Source organism: Triturus cristatus, chromosome 8, assembly GCF_964204655.1.
Source record: "Triturus cristatus chromosome 8, aTriCri1.1, whole genome shotgun sequence".
NCBI lineage: Eukaryota > Metazoa > Chordata > Amphibia > Caudata > Salamandridae > Triturus > Triturus cristatus.
In genome coordinates this window covers 1119020967-1119036436 of record NC_140591.1, presented here as the reverse complement: position 1 = coordinate 1119036436, position 15470 = coordinate 1119020967, and the positions used below count along the sequence as shown (strand labels likewise).

General features: G+C 44.3%; 1 protein-coding gene across 1 annotated transcript in view; it reads left to right on the top strand.

The window, feature by feature from the left end:
* ATP4B (ATPase H+/K+ transporting subunit beta) overlaps positions 1-15470 on the top strand; it is a 113938-nt gene that overhangs the window by 53533 nt on the left and 44935 nt on the right. The window contains exons 4-5 of the mRNA XM_085622735.1: positions 1898-2100; positions 11944-12000. Coding sequence (XP_085478861.1) covers positions 1898-2100; positions 11944-12000 — 260 coding nt within the window. The remainder of the gene's footprint in view (positions 1-1897; positions 2101-11943; positions 12001-15470) is intronic.

Below are 15470 nucleotides of genomic sequence, written 5' to 3'. Positions count from 1 at the left end.
TCGACGACTGCGGACATCGGACCCTCTGGACATCGGGACTTCGAAAACCTGGTGGGCCTCTGTATACCTCGGACACAGCTCTCTCGCAGGTGGGCTCTGGGTAGACAATCTGCGTTCCTCACCGCCTCGTATGGATGCCTGGTCGCAGTCTGTCCCCTTCATTGGCCTGAGGGAGTTGGCGGGAAAACCCGCGACGTGCGCGCTTGAAGTCCATCACGGCCATGGAAGGGGGCAAAACTGGACCTTCATCTCCGGCGTGTGGGGAAAGAGATTAAACTGTTCGGGCGCCATTCTGTGGTAAATAAAATATCACGCTGTCATAATTTTTCAGATATCAATAAGATCATGCATAAAGCAAGAGGCTGAGTCTGTGGTATCAGATTCATAAAGGGATTTATTCCAATAACTCGAGTCAAAGGGAGAATATTTCCATCACCAAAATTGGATCTGGAAAGGGGCTCAAAAGTATTCTCAATATTCTCAAAACATTATTCACAGAGTACAGTATATATACATTTCTCAATTGTACGTAAGCAAGAGAGCAAGAGAGAATGAGATAAGAGCATGTGGGCGTGTAAGTAGGCGTGAAGGTGGGCGTCCATGTGGGCGTCCACTTGATGATAATGGGTAAATTGTCATGTGTGGGTGGATACCTGGAGATGATTTCGCAATGTCAGCAGAAATACTTGGCAGAGATGCGCGCGCAGCAGCATGACGTGTGATAGACGTGCAACTAGAGGGAGAAAGGGACTTGACATTTAGCTCTACATGTGGAGACAAAAGTCTGGGGTTATGTCAACCTAATCCCAAATCATATCTAATATCCTATGTTTAAAGAACTGTGTTATCCACAAGGGAAGGGCTCTCGGACAAAATCTATTCTATACTGACTGTGAGTGCGTGTACAAGCGTCTAAGTGTCTATATGAGATGCAAGGGGCAGAAACTTTCCATGGTAACAGGGCTATGAATTACTTGCATGAAGACAGCGAGGCCGGGCCCTTTTGCTCGGTAGCTGGAAGAATGTTTACTTAAACTACTAGACAGGAATGCATCGGCTGAGGAGCAAAGTAGATAATTCGAAGGTGAAATACGGTTTCTTGGCAGGCAGGCAAAACTGGCCGAGGCAGGCACCGTTAGCCGCACAGGGAGTAGGACAAAGTTCATGGATACAGATGCGAGCTCAAGCTGAAGCTGTCAGAGGCAGAGAGCAGGGAAAGGCTTGAGGACAGAATCGGGCCTACTCGCCTGAACTGTAAAAATGGAGTAACTGAGCCATATAAAGTCGGTGGCCTTTCATACTTAGGAAGCGAATATCCAGCCCATTCATGGCGGATCTGACAGAGGACATGTTGACGGTGGACGCACATGTGTTTGCGTCATCAAAACTGGAACTGGAGGGAACATACATGTACTTGTGACATGCACATAGAACCGTTGGGGTCCAAGATAGGGGACATAACTGACCAGGAAAATCCACATTTCCACAAAACGTCGGAAAAAGTGACGTTCCCATGGTGATAGGGGCTTGTACATATGCCCCTCTGTGTCTCTTCTTTGTGGTGCGAATTGTCTAAAGGAGTGAGGGGGCACCATGTAGCTATCAACTGGGACTGCCATGAATGTGACCTTCACCGTTACTGTTTTTGAGTCAATAGCATGCCATGACCAATAGTTTTACTTCTGACAAGTCCCATCATGCTCAGTGATTTGGTTGAAACCATCACTGGCTGAAACACACACCTCTAATGTGGATGGGGAACACCTACAGGGCCTGGATGCATACAATCAAAACTATTGATGCCCCCTGTCCTAGAACAGCAATGAGAATAATATACTTGGAAAGGAAACCTACCCACCCCATGCAAATTTATATATTCACTATTGTTGCATTTCAGCCTACAACTCAACGGTGCAAGCCGTCCAGAACGTGAACTGCTCATCACACACCAAAATCAAAGCTCTCCTGTCTACTCCTGGCAGTAAAACCATGCGTGCCTGTCAGTTTACAACAGAAATGCTGGGAGAATGTTCTGGAGAGGAGGATGAAAACTATGGCTTTCATGATGGAAAACCGTGCTTTGTCATTAAAATGAACAGAGTAAGTATTCATGTTTTTTTGTCCAGCTGTCAAAAATCCACATGCTCTATGCTACATTTTCTTTTCCGTTGCTGTCATTCATCCTAAAATGTACTCTATGGGCCACCGTCTGATTCATAACCGTAGCTTACAATTTTGGGTATGTTAACACTTTTGAGTACATTTCCACTTTTGAGTACATTTACTACTTTTCGGTATTCACAAACTGCACTTTTGTAGTAACATACACTTTTGTGTAATTCCAGCACTACACATGGCCAACCACTGGTACTGCAACACCCCCCATAAAAAATGGAGGTAGGGACTTACTACAAAAGTGTAAGTTACCTCAAAAGTGCAGTCTTGTGACTACACAAAGTAGTAAACGTACTCAAAAGTGTAAGTTACTACAAAAGTGCAGTTTGCGAAAAGCACTTTGTAGTAAGTTCTGTAGTACTATGAAACATACTACAAAGTGCAGTTTGTGCATCAGGCCCTCAGTGTTTTGTAATAATGAGAGTAATATTGTGACTCAAAATGTTCAAAATATAGAGAAGGAGAAACCTCAAGCATATTGCGAATTCACCAGCGGCAGCCAGTATTTAAATGCAAAGCACTGCCCCTTCACCGGTCTCCCCAGTCCTTCCAGCATGAGGTGGACCTGACACTTCAATAGTTACCCTCAACAAGCTTTCACAAAACAAAACACTTTGTTGAGAATTTCCTTTGTTTCTATTATAATACTCCGCACCTCCCCTATACCCTCCCACCCACCTTTAACCACATCCTGTGGCGAGACGGTGTATCCTAAATGAGAGCATAGTATGCTTTTTCTTAATGAAGCATTGTATTTTCTTACTTTTTGGGTACGCGCTCACCACAAGTGTGAGATTACAAGTGCAGCAATGCACTTAGCTTCTCCTCGTTAATCTGCTTGCTAAAGCATGGGGCATGGGTTTTGTGGCAGAGGGTTGTGCCATGTTCATACCCTTTATCTGTTGTTCGCAGCGCTGTAATCGCAACACACATTAAAGAAATGAAGGCTTGCATGGTTGCACCAGAGGTTGATATAGTCTGACACAAGTTCTCGCAAGATGAGAGTCAGTTACTATAGCAAACATGTCCGACATAGACAGGAAACTCCTGATTTTTTAAGCCAAAAATGGCTTGATTATAGCTGCCTTCCACCTGACATTGCTTCTGCTTCAGTAGAAGTCAAAAGGGAAAATACATCAACAGTGCGCACAGGAAGATGTGTGTCTGCTAAAATGGTGTTTCAGCGCTGCACCCGACAGGAATGCCCGCTTTCCCTATTGATTTTCGCTATCGCAATTGAGCCATTGGCCTGCAGGCTTCGACAGACCCTTGGGGATGGGGTAAACGAGTGGGTGCTGTAGAACATATTGTGTCACTGTATGCTGATGACACCATGCTATACTTGAGACAGCCAGATTTTTCAGTCCCAATCTTGCTCAATGTGCTGGAGCAGTTCTGGGAGTTCTCTGGACTTAGGATAAACACAACTAAGTCTCATCCATTTCTGATGGGATAAATTGGGGGTTGCGGGTGGAGCGGCTCAGCGAGCGGGTCTGCCCTGGACAGTGGATAAGGTCAAATACCTAGGTATATACTTCACACATGACGAGCAATGGTTTTACGAGTACAACATGGGGCGAGTACTAGATGGGCTACACCCCTCAATCCAGTTTTGAAACTCCCTGCGATTATCTCTGATGGGAAAAATTGCACTCTTGAAAATGGTGGTCATGCCGCGGTGTTTGTATGTCATGGAGGGAACTTTCTATGAAATACACCGACAAGTGTTTTGAGATCTGGATTCCCTTTGTGTGGAACTGCTTTGGGGCAGCCGATGCTGTAGAATGGGACTTGCCACTCCGAGGAAGGATTGGGATATAGGGGGAATGAAGGTTCCAGATCTAGAGCTATATTACCTGGCAGCCCAGTTGTAACATGCTGTGCATTGGCTAGATTACGAGCCCAACTTGGAGAGATCCCTGTTGGAGGGCACCCATGACGGACACCAACTTGTATAGTTGTTGATTAAGGGTGGGGGGATGCCTCCGGATTTCCCACACCTGATTCGTCTGATGGGTAGGCTGTGGAAACGAGCGGTGCAGCGAATAATACGACGGGCACCCTTTGCCCCGGGCTTAGATCTATGTATAATACGTCCCTTTGGGCAGATTACTCATCTAATGTCAGTCAAAAAATGCCAATAAGGGGGATGCCATAAGCTTTCCGACCTATACCTGGATGGCCGATTCATTAACATACAGGGAGAGATAGAGTCATTGGTATTGAACCCCGGACAATTCCTCCCAAACATACTCATACACTTGTGACCATGCTGTCTATGGCAGGGGGACGCAGGCTTATAACCCACTTATATCACCCACTGCGAGCTGATAGATAAACAAAACAACTGCATTTAGAGGAATCGGGGCAGTGTCTAAGCGATATACTCATATCCCCTAAAGAGTGAACAAAAATACAAGCAGGGGTCCGGAGGTTGTCAGTTTGTGACAGGTTCAAGCAAATATAGTATAATATGGTACATATGACTTACTTATCCCCTAAAAGATTACATGCCGTCCATCCCTCAAGGGACCCGGGTTGTCCATAATGTGGAGCCGCAGAAGCAGATTTTCTGTATATAGTTTGGCACTGTCCAATTGTAAGCTCCTACTGGCTTAAACTGTTGGCTCAACTTCAAAGGGCTGTTTTGTCCCACATACACTCAAGCGTGTGTGTTAGGACTCCAATCCTGAAAACCCGAAACGACACCTATGCAGGTGCTTCACAATACTCCACCTTACGGTGGCAAAACAGCTCAAAGCGATTTATTGGCTTAAAGCGTGTCCCCAGACATGGGAAGCTTGGGCGAATGATTTACAGGAATTGGCTGGGGCAGAGGAGGCACATATGAGGAGGACCAATTGAGATGAGAAAGCACAGGACACCCTGTTGGTCTGGAGTGCAATGATATAGGCACTTCTGGAGCCCCCTGGTCAGGATCACCCTGCCTCTGAACAGTTAAGTGGGCTGTCGAATTAAGCCCAGGGTGGGATGGGGGTCGTTTGTATCGTGTACCACATGAATAATTGTGTTAGATGAGATCCCCATATAAAACATTGGCATGTATGCTGTAGCACCCCTATAAAACGGGAATCACTACCTTAGCGACATGGTGAAGTCACTGCGAGATCTCATCCAACCTCATAAGTACTCTCAGTCGCTCCAGCATATTGAAATAAGCCTGATCAGCATGACATGATCTCCATTTCCAGAACTTACCTACAGGCCATGATTGCAGATGCTGTTTCTTCTGCATTAAACAAACCAGTCACTAAGAAGCAATTAATGGATGCTACTACAATTGATGAAGTTCAGGAATATGTCTCAAAGGGAAAATATGTGCAGAGAGCATAACTTCAAGAGATTCTGAATCATATAAAGGAAGTCCTGGGTTTTAAATCTACGCCTCAACCGAGAGTCGGGGTCTCCATCCTTTTCTATAATAAGAGCTACATATGGTCCATGAAAATGATATTGAGCTACTAATATTAGGTGGTAGTAGTGACCATGTCAGGCACGATTGAATTAGTTGCCACCCCATGCAAGATTACCAGCAGTGATTACCTCAGTGAATTAGGAAGGGTTGCCAGAAGGATTGTGAAAATGGACTTAATAACTTTAGAATGCCTCTACCGGGTTAATACATGACAGCCATACATGCAGTGCCCCTGGCACCAGTGTTAAAAGTTTGGTAATAAGTCTACACAACACCTCATGAGTTATCACTCAAATATCAGAGTTCAATATATTTCGGAACCAGCCATTTGTTTCAGAACATCATCTAAGATTATGCGTTCAGAAAATACACACATATCAAATACATGTCATTCATGTTTATGATACTTAAATTAATTCAGCCAGGTCAACAGTTTCTACTTTTGTAGGCTGGGTTGCACACAGGCAAGCTATTTGGGAATAGCTGGAAAGCTTCCAGGAGCTTACAAACAACTCATTGGAGAAGCCTGACCTAGCCGAAGGGTTTTATGCCCTGTACAATATGCATTCTATGGAAGACCTCCATTTTCATGATGTTCTAAGATATATTTCTAAAAGAGTGGAAAGACATTGACAAATCTACTTTCCTGAAATTTTTACATACTTTGAAAAATTTGAGGAAGAATGCCCTCAGATTCCAAAAGTAACTTGTATTCTTTCTAGCATCGCATCGACTTCCTCTTTTGGTTGCAGACCCACTAGATAAAAAAGTTACAAGTGCTTTAATTGCATGCATATGCTGCATTCAGTTTTGCTACCAGAACAGGATCCTATGCAGCCCATGTGGCACAAACATTATTAAGGTTTTCGTACCCTTTTTGACTATCTTCAAGAAGGCAATGACCCACTTCGATTTAGGGCAACATGGAATTATATCCAAAAGGGACTTTCTAGTAACGTTGCACCTTCTCAATTCCTCCTGAAAGAACAAACGCTTCCGAGATACAAATCTTTTCTTAACTTTGCAGTCAGTCCGGAAAATTATCCATTCACAGTTCTTTCATTTCGTCTCTTGTCAGCACTGAGAATGTTCACAAAGGTATTTGCTCCAGTAGTAGCTTTGCTTCATTTAGGAGGTATTCAATATTTCCCAACTTGGATGACTGGTTAATACTTGTATCTTCTTTACGTATGGTGGAGACCAACGTGAAAAGAGTTTGTGAGTGTTTCCAAAGTCTAGCGTTTGTGCTGAACATTCAGATGTCGAAACTTCATCGGCATCGAGAAAGTCTTACATAGGAGCCCTGTTCAACACAAAGATGGGCTTTGTCCAGGAAAAGCGTAAGACTCAGGAGGGGTAACATTTAGTAAAACCACTCCAGTCTGTGCAACAGTAGGGAAAGCGTTGGACTCAGGAGGGGTTAAATGTACTATTACCACTTCAGGAGGTGCAAAAGTAGGGATAGTGTTGGACATCGGGGGGTAAAATTTACTATTCCCACTCCAGTGTGTGCAACAGTATGGAAAGTGTAGGACTCAGGAGGAGTAAAATTTACCATTTCCACTCCAGTGTGTGCAACATGAGGGAAAGCGTTGGACTCAGGAGGGGCTAAGTTTACTATTTCCACTCCATAACTGCAACAGTAGGCAAAGCATTAAAATCACTAGGGATTCAGTTTACGATTCCAGCTCCAGTCTGTGCAACAGTAGGGAAAGTGTTGAACTCAGGAACGGTAAAATTTACTATTGCCACTCAACACTCCAGTGTGTGCAACAGTATGGATAGCGTAGGACTCAAGAGGAGTAAAATTTACTATTCCCACTCCAGTCTGTGCAACAGTAGAGAAAGCGTTGGACTCACGAGGGCTGAAGTTTACTATTCCCACTTCAGTTGGTGCAACAGTAGGGAAAGCGTTGGACTCATGAAGGGTTACATTTACTATTCCCACTCCAGTCAACGCAAAAGTAGGGAAAGCGTTGGACTCAGGAGGGGTAACATTTACTTTTTCAACTCCAGTTGGTACAACAGTAGGGAAAGAGTTAGTCTCAGAAGGGATCAAATTTACTGTTCCCACTACATTCACTGGTAGAATACAGAGCGAGTACTTCATTTCAAGCCAAAAACCTATTTTAACAACTCTATTAAATACCCCAAAACATAAAATTCTAAATATCAAAATAACATAAATATTAAAATGTTTATTAATTATCAATTAACGCAAACAATATTACAAATATTAATATATATTTTTTAAAACACTATATTCCTGTAAACATAACAGCCGACAATTAAAATGCAATAGAAATAAACAAAGTATAACACAATTAACATATAAATTGGAAAAAATAAAAAAATGAATACATTATTTCTTTATTTATGATTACTTAAATCACTTCCCCATTTCTCTACAAACTAAACACACACTTAAAATGTAATTTAACAAATATGATAAGTTCACAATTAACATAATTATCAATTAAATAATTATTATAAAGTAATAATTATCAATAAATTATTTCTTAATTAGCTTCCCACCCTGTAACCCTAAAAACACAACAACCCGTAACTGATATATAATTACAAAAACATCTTAATAATACACTTTTTAGGGGGCGTAATGTGTTTATTCACATTCAAAACAGTACATGATGTGTAGTAGAATAGGCTGGGAAAGAAAGCATAACTAATACAGCGATTCCCTAAAAAACTAAAACACAGATTCTTTGATACAGTGCAGCAGTAGGTTTGTGCATCAGTTTGCTTCACGAGAAGCAGTTAGGAGGACTCAACTATAAGTCCCTGGAAGGGAGAGGTGTTGCAGACAACACATTCATGCAGAAATAGATGAACCAATGGCTAACCAGCATAAGTATCCTAAAAGCAGAAGTTAAGGGACAACTTCCAGTTTCCTGGCTGGCAGCCACTACAATGTGTGAGCAGCAGCGGTCGCGCCTCCGGGTGTGCTTGAGGCAGAACTAATAGTCATCACTGTGGCAGTCCAGAGCTCCAAATCCCGGTCTGCATTTTCATCCAAGCGGACTTTCCGGAGTTGGCACTCTTCTGCCACTGCCCACTCCAGGAAATTAGTCTGCCATTTATCCTCCATCTGAGAAGCCGGGTTAGCCCAGTGGATGGCAATACGCAGTCTGCCCACTACCAGTCCCAGTTGGGCAAACCTATACTGAATTTTTCTGCCTTTCTTAGGGAGAGGCAGTAGACTCAATAGGCAATGTCAACTTGTCAAGTCCGCATTCAATTCTGTCGTTCTGTCCACCTCCTGTGTTATCTCTGTTCAAAAGGGCTGTATCAGCCTGAAGTCCCATGTGACAAGATCAAATGTGTCCGGGGTTACACCACAGCGTGCACACTCAGCAGAGCGCATTGGGTAAACTCTATGTAGGACCTGCGGTGTCACATGCGCTCTGTGTAGGTAGCAAAATTGCGACAATTCAAACCTGGCATTGCAGGCCAACTCTTGCACCTGCGCCCGAACTTGCTTACATTCCTGATCAGTGAGTGGGGACTCCAGATCCCTATCCCAAGATTTACATGCAGATGATATATCCGTCTGTCTATCATTTTTGAGGGTGGCATATAGTCGGAAGATGACACCCCTGGGGGAGCCGGGATCTAATATCATCTGTAGAATGTATGATTCACTAGACTCTCCCAGGAAGGACATCCAAATCTCCCGGGCCATAAGTGACATGCTTGCATACTGCAGAAATTGCTCCTGACCTATTCCTAAATGAGTCCCGACTTCGTCCAGGGTCATGAATGTGTCATTTAGAAACAAACCTCCTGCTCTTTGACAGCTTCCCTCCTATCATCCTGAGACATCCATAGAGCCCCGTACGTACACAAATGGGTGCAGCCACCAGATTGAGAGGATTTAGCCTAGGACACTCATCCCAGAACTTGCAAGACTGCCCTGTCCCAGGCCTGGGCAAACTGTGAGGTGAGGAATGGTGTGCCCAACAGAAGCCTATGACCATGGATGAGTAACTTAGGAAGCTCGTCCAGCACAGTCAAGCGGTCCAACAGCTTTTTTTCCCAGTTGGGACCGTCCTCACACCACAGGGCAGCTCATTGGAGAAGGTCTGCCGAATGGCATAATTGAAGGTCCAGAAGGCCCATCTTAATTACATAATTTACATAATTAATTATCAATTAAATAATTAATAATAATTTAAATCAATTATTAATTTACATTTACTTCCCATCCTGTACCACTATAAACCCCACAACCCACACCTAAAGCATAAATTAAAAAATTAATTACTTACATCATTTACATAATTCATGATCAATTAAATAATTAATAATAATTACAACTTAATTATTAATTAGGTATAATTAAATTACTTCCCATTCTTTGCCCCCTACAAAACCCACAAACCGCTACAACACTAAAAATGACAATAAACTATTAAATTAAATTATAAAACAACAAAAAATGTACAAACAATATTAAATAAAGATTACAATAATTATACAAACAATGTATAACATATACACGTAAAACTTATACTACAAAACATAATAAAAAAATTATACTGTTAAAAGCAATTTTTTTGTAAACGATATTAACAGCATAGATATTTTTAACATCTATATTAACAACATAGATATGTTGGTAAATGATATGACGACATAGATATTTTTTTCATCTATATTACTTACCTTAGAAAATCGATATTCTTGTCAACGATATTCCTGCATCACGATATTTGTGTATCATGATATCGGAAAGAAACACGTTAGTTAGATTCCTCACCTTAGAATATCCCCAGGCATCAGGCTGGATCCGGAAAGATTTTTCGTCAGCAATACCCCTTGCGCGTCGCTAGGCGTCGTCTGCGGCTCCGCGTCCGTCGTCTGCCGGAATAACGTCATCGGAGTACTTAGATGCCGCCCTCGCGCGCTGACGTCAGTTCTTCTTTTTTCCGCGCAAGACAGCGCCGATCCGGGAAGAGCTTCCCCTTTAGTCACTTTTTGACTAAAACTTTTTGGACTCTTTTGTCTACTCGACTCGAACTGGTGCCGGTAGGATGCCTGGGTTTAAAGCCTGTGACTCCTGTCACCGACATCAGTCCTCGGAGCCTCTGCTGCAGTTCAATGAGGCACTAGTGGACGTTCTGAAGGGCACCTGGTCCAAGCCCTCCACAGTACCTCCTGTGGATGGGAACGTGGCCCAGCGCCACCGCCCTGCTCTGGGCGACCCCAGTTTTCTGTCCCAACACCCCACGCCCGAGAGCCTGGTTATCCAGGCCTCTACTTCCCAATCCTCCTTCCCGTCCGCTTCCCCGGATCGGGAATCCAAGAGGCTGGAACAGCGCACTTTTTTACATTGCAGATTCTACAACGCATACTAGTACCACACATTTACATTCACTCACATTTGAAACACCTTTACGTATTTCACTACCATGCATACTTTTGCCACGCTTACTTTAACTGAAAAATCCTGCCACAGTCTAAAACTGCCACCTACATTAAAAAAAATATACATCAATTCTTTATACATTTTTAATTACATTTGTTGTTTACAGGTTTGGAACTATTTTTTTTATTTTTTATTTTTGGATGGAGATCCTCCAAACCCCCTTTTTAAATTACCCTTAAAAATATAAATAGCGTGTCACATTGCGAAACACTGCCACCTACTGCACCTTCCTGCACCAAAAAGCATTAATGTAGGCATTTTTCTCCTTCTATGTGTGCTGCAGAATGCAGTACACATAGAAAGAGGAAAAACTATGAGAAATAAAGTTATTTCTTCTCGTTATGCCTTCCCTAGGTAGGCATCGGCTTTTGATGCATTCCCAGATTTACAAGTCTTTGTAAATCTGGGAATGCATCAAAATCCATGGCTGTTGTGTGTCCATGGAACGCCTCTTTGATGCAGAGTAAGGCAACACCGCAACTTGCGCTGCTTTGCCGTATTCCATATCTACGAGGCCAGGAAAAGCCACCCAAAGTAGATATGTGTCTGCAATCTGCGTCGCCGTAGCGTCAATAAAAGTGATGCACCGCCCACACAATGGGTTTGTAAACATGCCCCTATGTGTTCGCGTTGGTGCGTCTGTCTTGACGTCTAATACTCTCTATAATTTGTCATTCAATTTCAGGAAGCCGGTCTGCATACATGTTTCAGTGAAAATTATGCATTTGGTTTTCTTTATCCAGGGTGTGATCAAGTAAAGGGACTATAAGTAAATGTATCTAGACAGGAGTGGCATTCACGCATTGTCAGTTCAAACGTTGAAGAAATGTGCTTTTTGAAACTAGGTAACGGTCATCTAACTCAGAATGTATGTTTGTCTTCACAGATTATAGGTTTTATCCCTGGAAACACGACTGCCCCTTATGTAAACTGCACGTCTAAAGTAAGTCTTGCCTGTCGTTTATTCGTACCTATGGTTTTAGCAATGAACTTTGCTCACCAAAGTTTGCTTCAGCAACAACTCTCAAGAAAATGCAGCATAGTATCTGTGGTACTGCACATATGCTGTACGCACACATTGCATGATTGGTTGTGAAAGTCCAATAAAAAACTATGCCTTTAAGTTCTGTATTTATCTTTTCATATTTGCTGCAAAAGAGGTCAAATGTAAGGCTAGGTCTTCTGACAAATTGCTGCTTATGTTTTTAACATGGGGATTGGTGTTTACAAAGTCCTCACACTTTGCAGTCAGAGAGAGAGAAGTAAAGTGAATGATACGGCAATCTTGCTGAGGTACAGAGAATGTGAAAGGAAAGGCTTTTTGTAATATGCAACAAAATGTAAATAGCTGTAGATGAACTGTACACATTCAGCAGTTCGAAAAGCAAAATTGAAGCATTTTTTTGTAATTCTGGAGTGTGATGAAAACAAATAATCGGGTCAAAACAAATCAAGGCACTTTATCTTGGTAATGCACAAATGATAAATATTCACTGAAATCCGATTTCCACACATTATCATTTGTGTACAATATAATTTTATCAGTAAAACAATATCTGTGTAAATTTATTGCCCATTTTAACTGAAAATGTGCTTTCTAAAAATGACAGTACGCTGCCACACAACGCTTTAATTACATTTAAATATTCACATGCATCACGTCCATTAAAGCTAGGTGGATCACGAAAGTTTGTCCTGCTAAAAAGTGGTTTGTGGTTCTAAAAAGTTTGGGAAGCACTGATCTACAGGATGTATCTCACATAGGAGTGCTTCAGGCCCGTGGGATGCCGATGGCACAATGAGGGACTGCCTGCATATAAATGGATGCCACTTTCCTCTGTGATGATGGTGCAGTGTAATGGCAGCCCTCGTGAGGCAGCACGTGCTGCACCATTTCAAGACAGGGTCACAGGCAGACGCTTGGAAATGCCAGCACATTAGTTTCCCTCTCCTAGTATCTTGGCTGCTCTTATTACTCTAGCAAACAATGGGGCATATGTACAAGGATTGGCGATAAATACCGCTAACGCTAGTTAGCGGCACTTTTCTTACCGCTGTGTACCGCTGAAAACTATTGCCTTGTTAGCGACGTATTTACAAGACGCCGCTACATGGCGATAGCTTCAGGGATCAGTGGTGACAACTGCCGGTAACATTAGCGTGATGGCGATAGGAATTCCGGTGTTAGTGGGCAAAAACCAACGTAAGGCCCATTAGCGGCAAAAAAACGCACATTAGTCAGCCCAGCGTGAGTTTTTTTTGCCTTTATATCCAAAAATAGCCTATCAGTCGACCTCCAATGAGAAATAGGCAAAAAAACTATGGAATGCAGAATGGAGCAGCCAGGGCCAAGTGCAGCACAGATCAACAACCCCCTCAAGCACCCCAACATCCAGGATGACCAGCCAGAGTCCCAGGGGAAGAGGAAATGCAGGGCTACATCCATGAAGAGGCGCATCGCGGTGCAATACCAGTGATGCATCACTTCTCATTGCCCACTCTTCGCAACACCATGGCATCCAAAACCTTGAAAGCGCGGACAGTCCGTGGGGCCCGGAGGCCTCGCTGGTCCTGTGTCTGGAGCCTGGATGCCTCGCTGGTCCTGCTTCTAGAGCCTGGATACCTTGATGGTCCTGCATCTGGAGCCTGAATGCCTCGCTGGTCCTACGTCTGGAGCCTGGATGCCTCGCTGGTCGTGCGTCTGGAGCCTGGATGCCTCGCTGGTCCTGTGACTGGAGCCTGGAGTGGGATGCGGAGGTGCTGTGGAGTTGATGAGCCGTGACAGTAGACATTGAGATGCAGCGATTGCCCTTACCTGGTGGTGAAGTCTGGCAGGGCGCACGGAGACACGTTGCTGACCTGTGTGAGAAGACCCCCTTGAGCCCCTTGGAGCTGTGAATGGTAGAGGCGCTCCTGCGCACCAACATAGGGATGTCTGCATCGCATACTACGATCCACCACTACACCGGGGTGCACGGAGGGGATTACCAACCGTTGGCGGCGCCTCTCTGTATCACAGGCCGGATTAATTTGCGCTTGCCGGACGCTGTGGAGGGTGAGGCCCCTGAGCTGTGCCAAACTTGTGTGGTGGGAGCGCTGCACCTTCACGCCTAAGGGGGCCATGCTGCATCACCTGCATCAGGAGGTTCCCCAGCGGACGTGGCAATGACTGCTGTACCCAGGATTATGAAATCCCACCTGGCTGAGGCTCCTGCTGGCTGAGTCACAGATTTGGAGAGAGTGCAGCTGATTGTGCCACGGTGTCAATGTCCAGGTAAGGAGAAAGTGGGACGCGTAGCTGAGGAGGACCTGGGCTCAAGTCGCCAAGGCCTAGCACCTGGTGTGATGCACCCCCAGTAGCGGCTCATCCGCAGTGACGGAAGAGCATCACCCAACTGCTTTCAATCAGACTCAGGAGAGCAGGAGCAATGAAGACACGGGACCCGGCCTCGAGGTAAGATGTCTTTCATTTAAATATTTACAACACCCGCTCACACACACCCCGCCGTCCCTGTCCCATCCAGTGTCTTTTCCAGCGTTTCCCCCTCCCAGCTGTCCAGTCCCCCCAGCAGCACTTCTCTATGGCGGGTGCTGCGCGCCCATGCACAGCAGGTGTACCACTGGTGTGCCAAAGATACATATGACGTTACAATGCATACCATTACATCACATTCCATTACAATGCATTCTAATACTACGCATATTGCAACAGTAGGGAAAGTGCTGGATGGTGGAGATGAAAAAATTACTATTCCCACTTCAGTGAGTGCAACCTTAAAACTAACCCTTGCACCCCAAAACACACCCTGAACCCTAAAATTCTTATTTGACCCCCCAAAACACACCCTGGACCCGGGAATTCATCTTTGCCCCCCAAAACACACCCTAAAATTCATATTTGACCCCAAATCACACCCCAAATTTAATCTCTGACCCCCGAAACCCATACCCACCATAAAACTTAAAAAACACCATTACTAATCTCACAATGCGTTGGAATGCAATGCGATGTAAAGGCACTTGCGTTGTTGTAGTTGCGTTGTAAAGGCATTACAATGTAATGCCTGCGTTGTAATGGACGTCTCCCGTGCCAAAGGCAAGCCATAGGCAAGCCCATCTGCATCCATCTGCCCCTAGACTGTCCTCCGCACCAAGGCCCCTTCCTCTCGGACACTCCACCGCTACGACGCCAGCACCCACCTCGCCATCAACCCTGGACACCACATCGCCTGCCAGGAGCAACCACTGCTCCGGACCAGATATCACCATCGCCATCACTGCATGCTACTAAATCACCCACAAGGACCGTCCAGGAGGAGGCATTGCCATCAACTACGGAAGCACACTCCGACTGACCATGCACTCTAATGACCCATCAGTGACCATGGAACACCTCAACTTCCAAATCCGAGC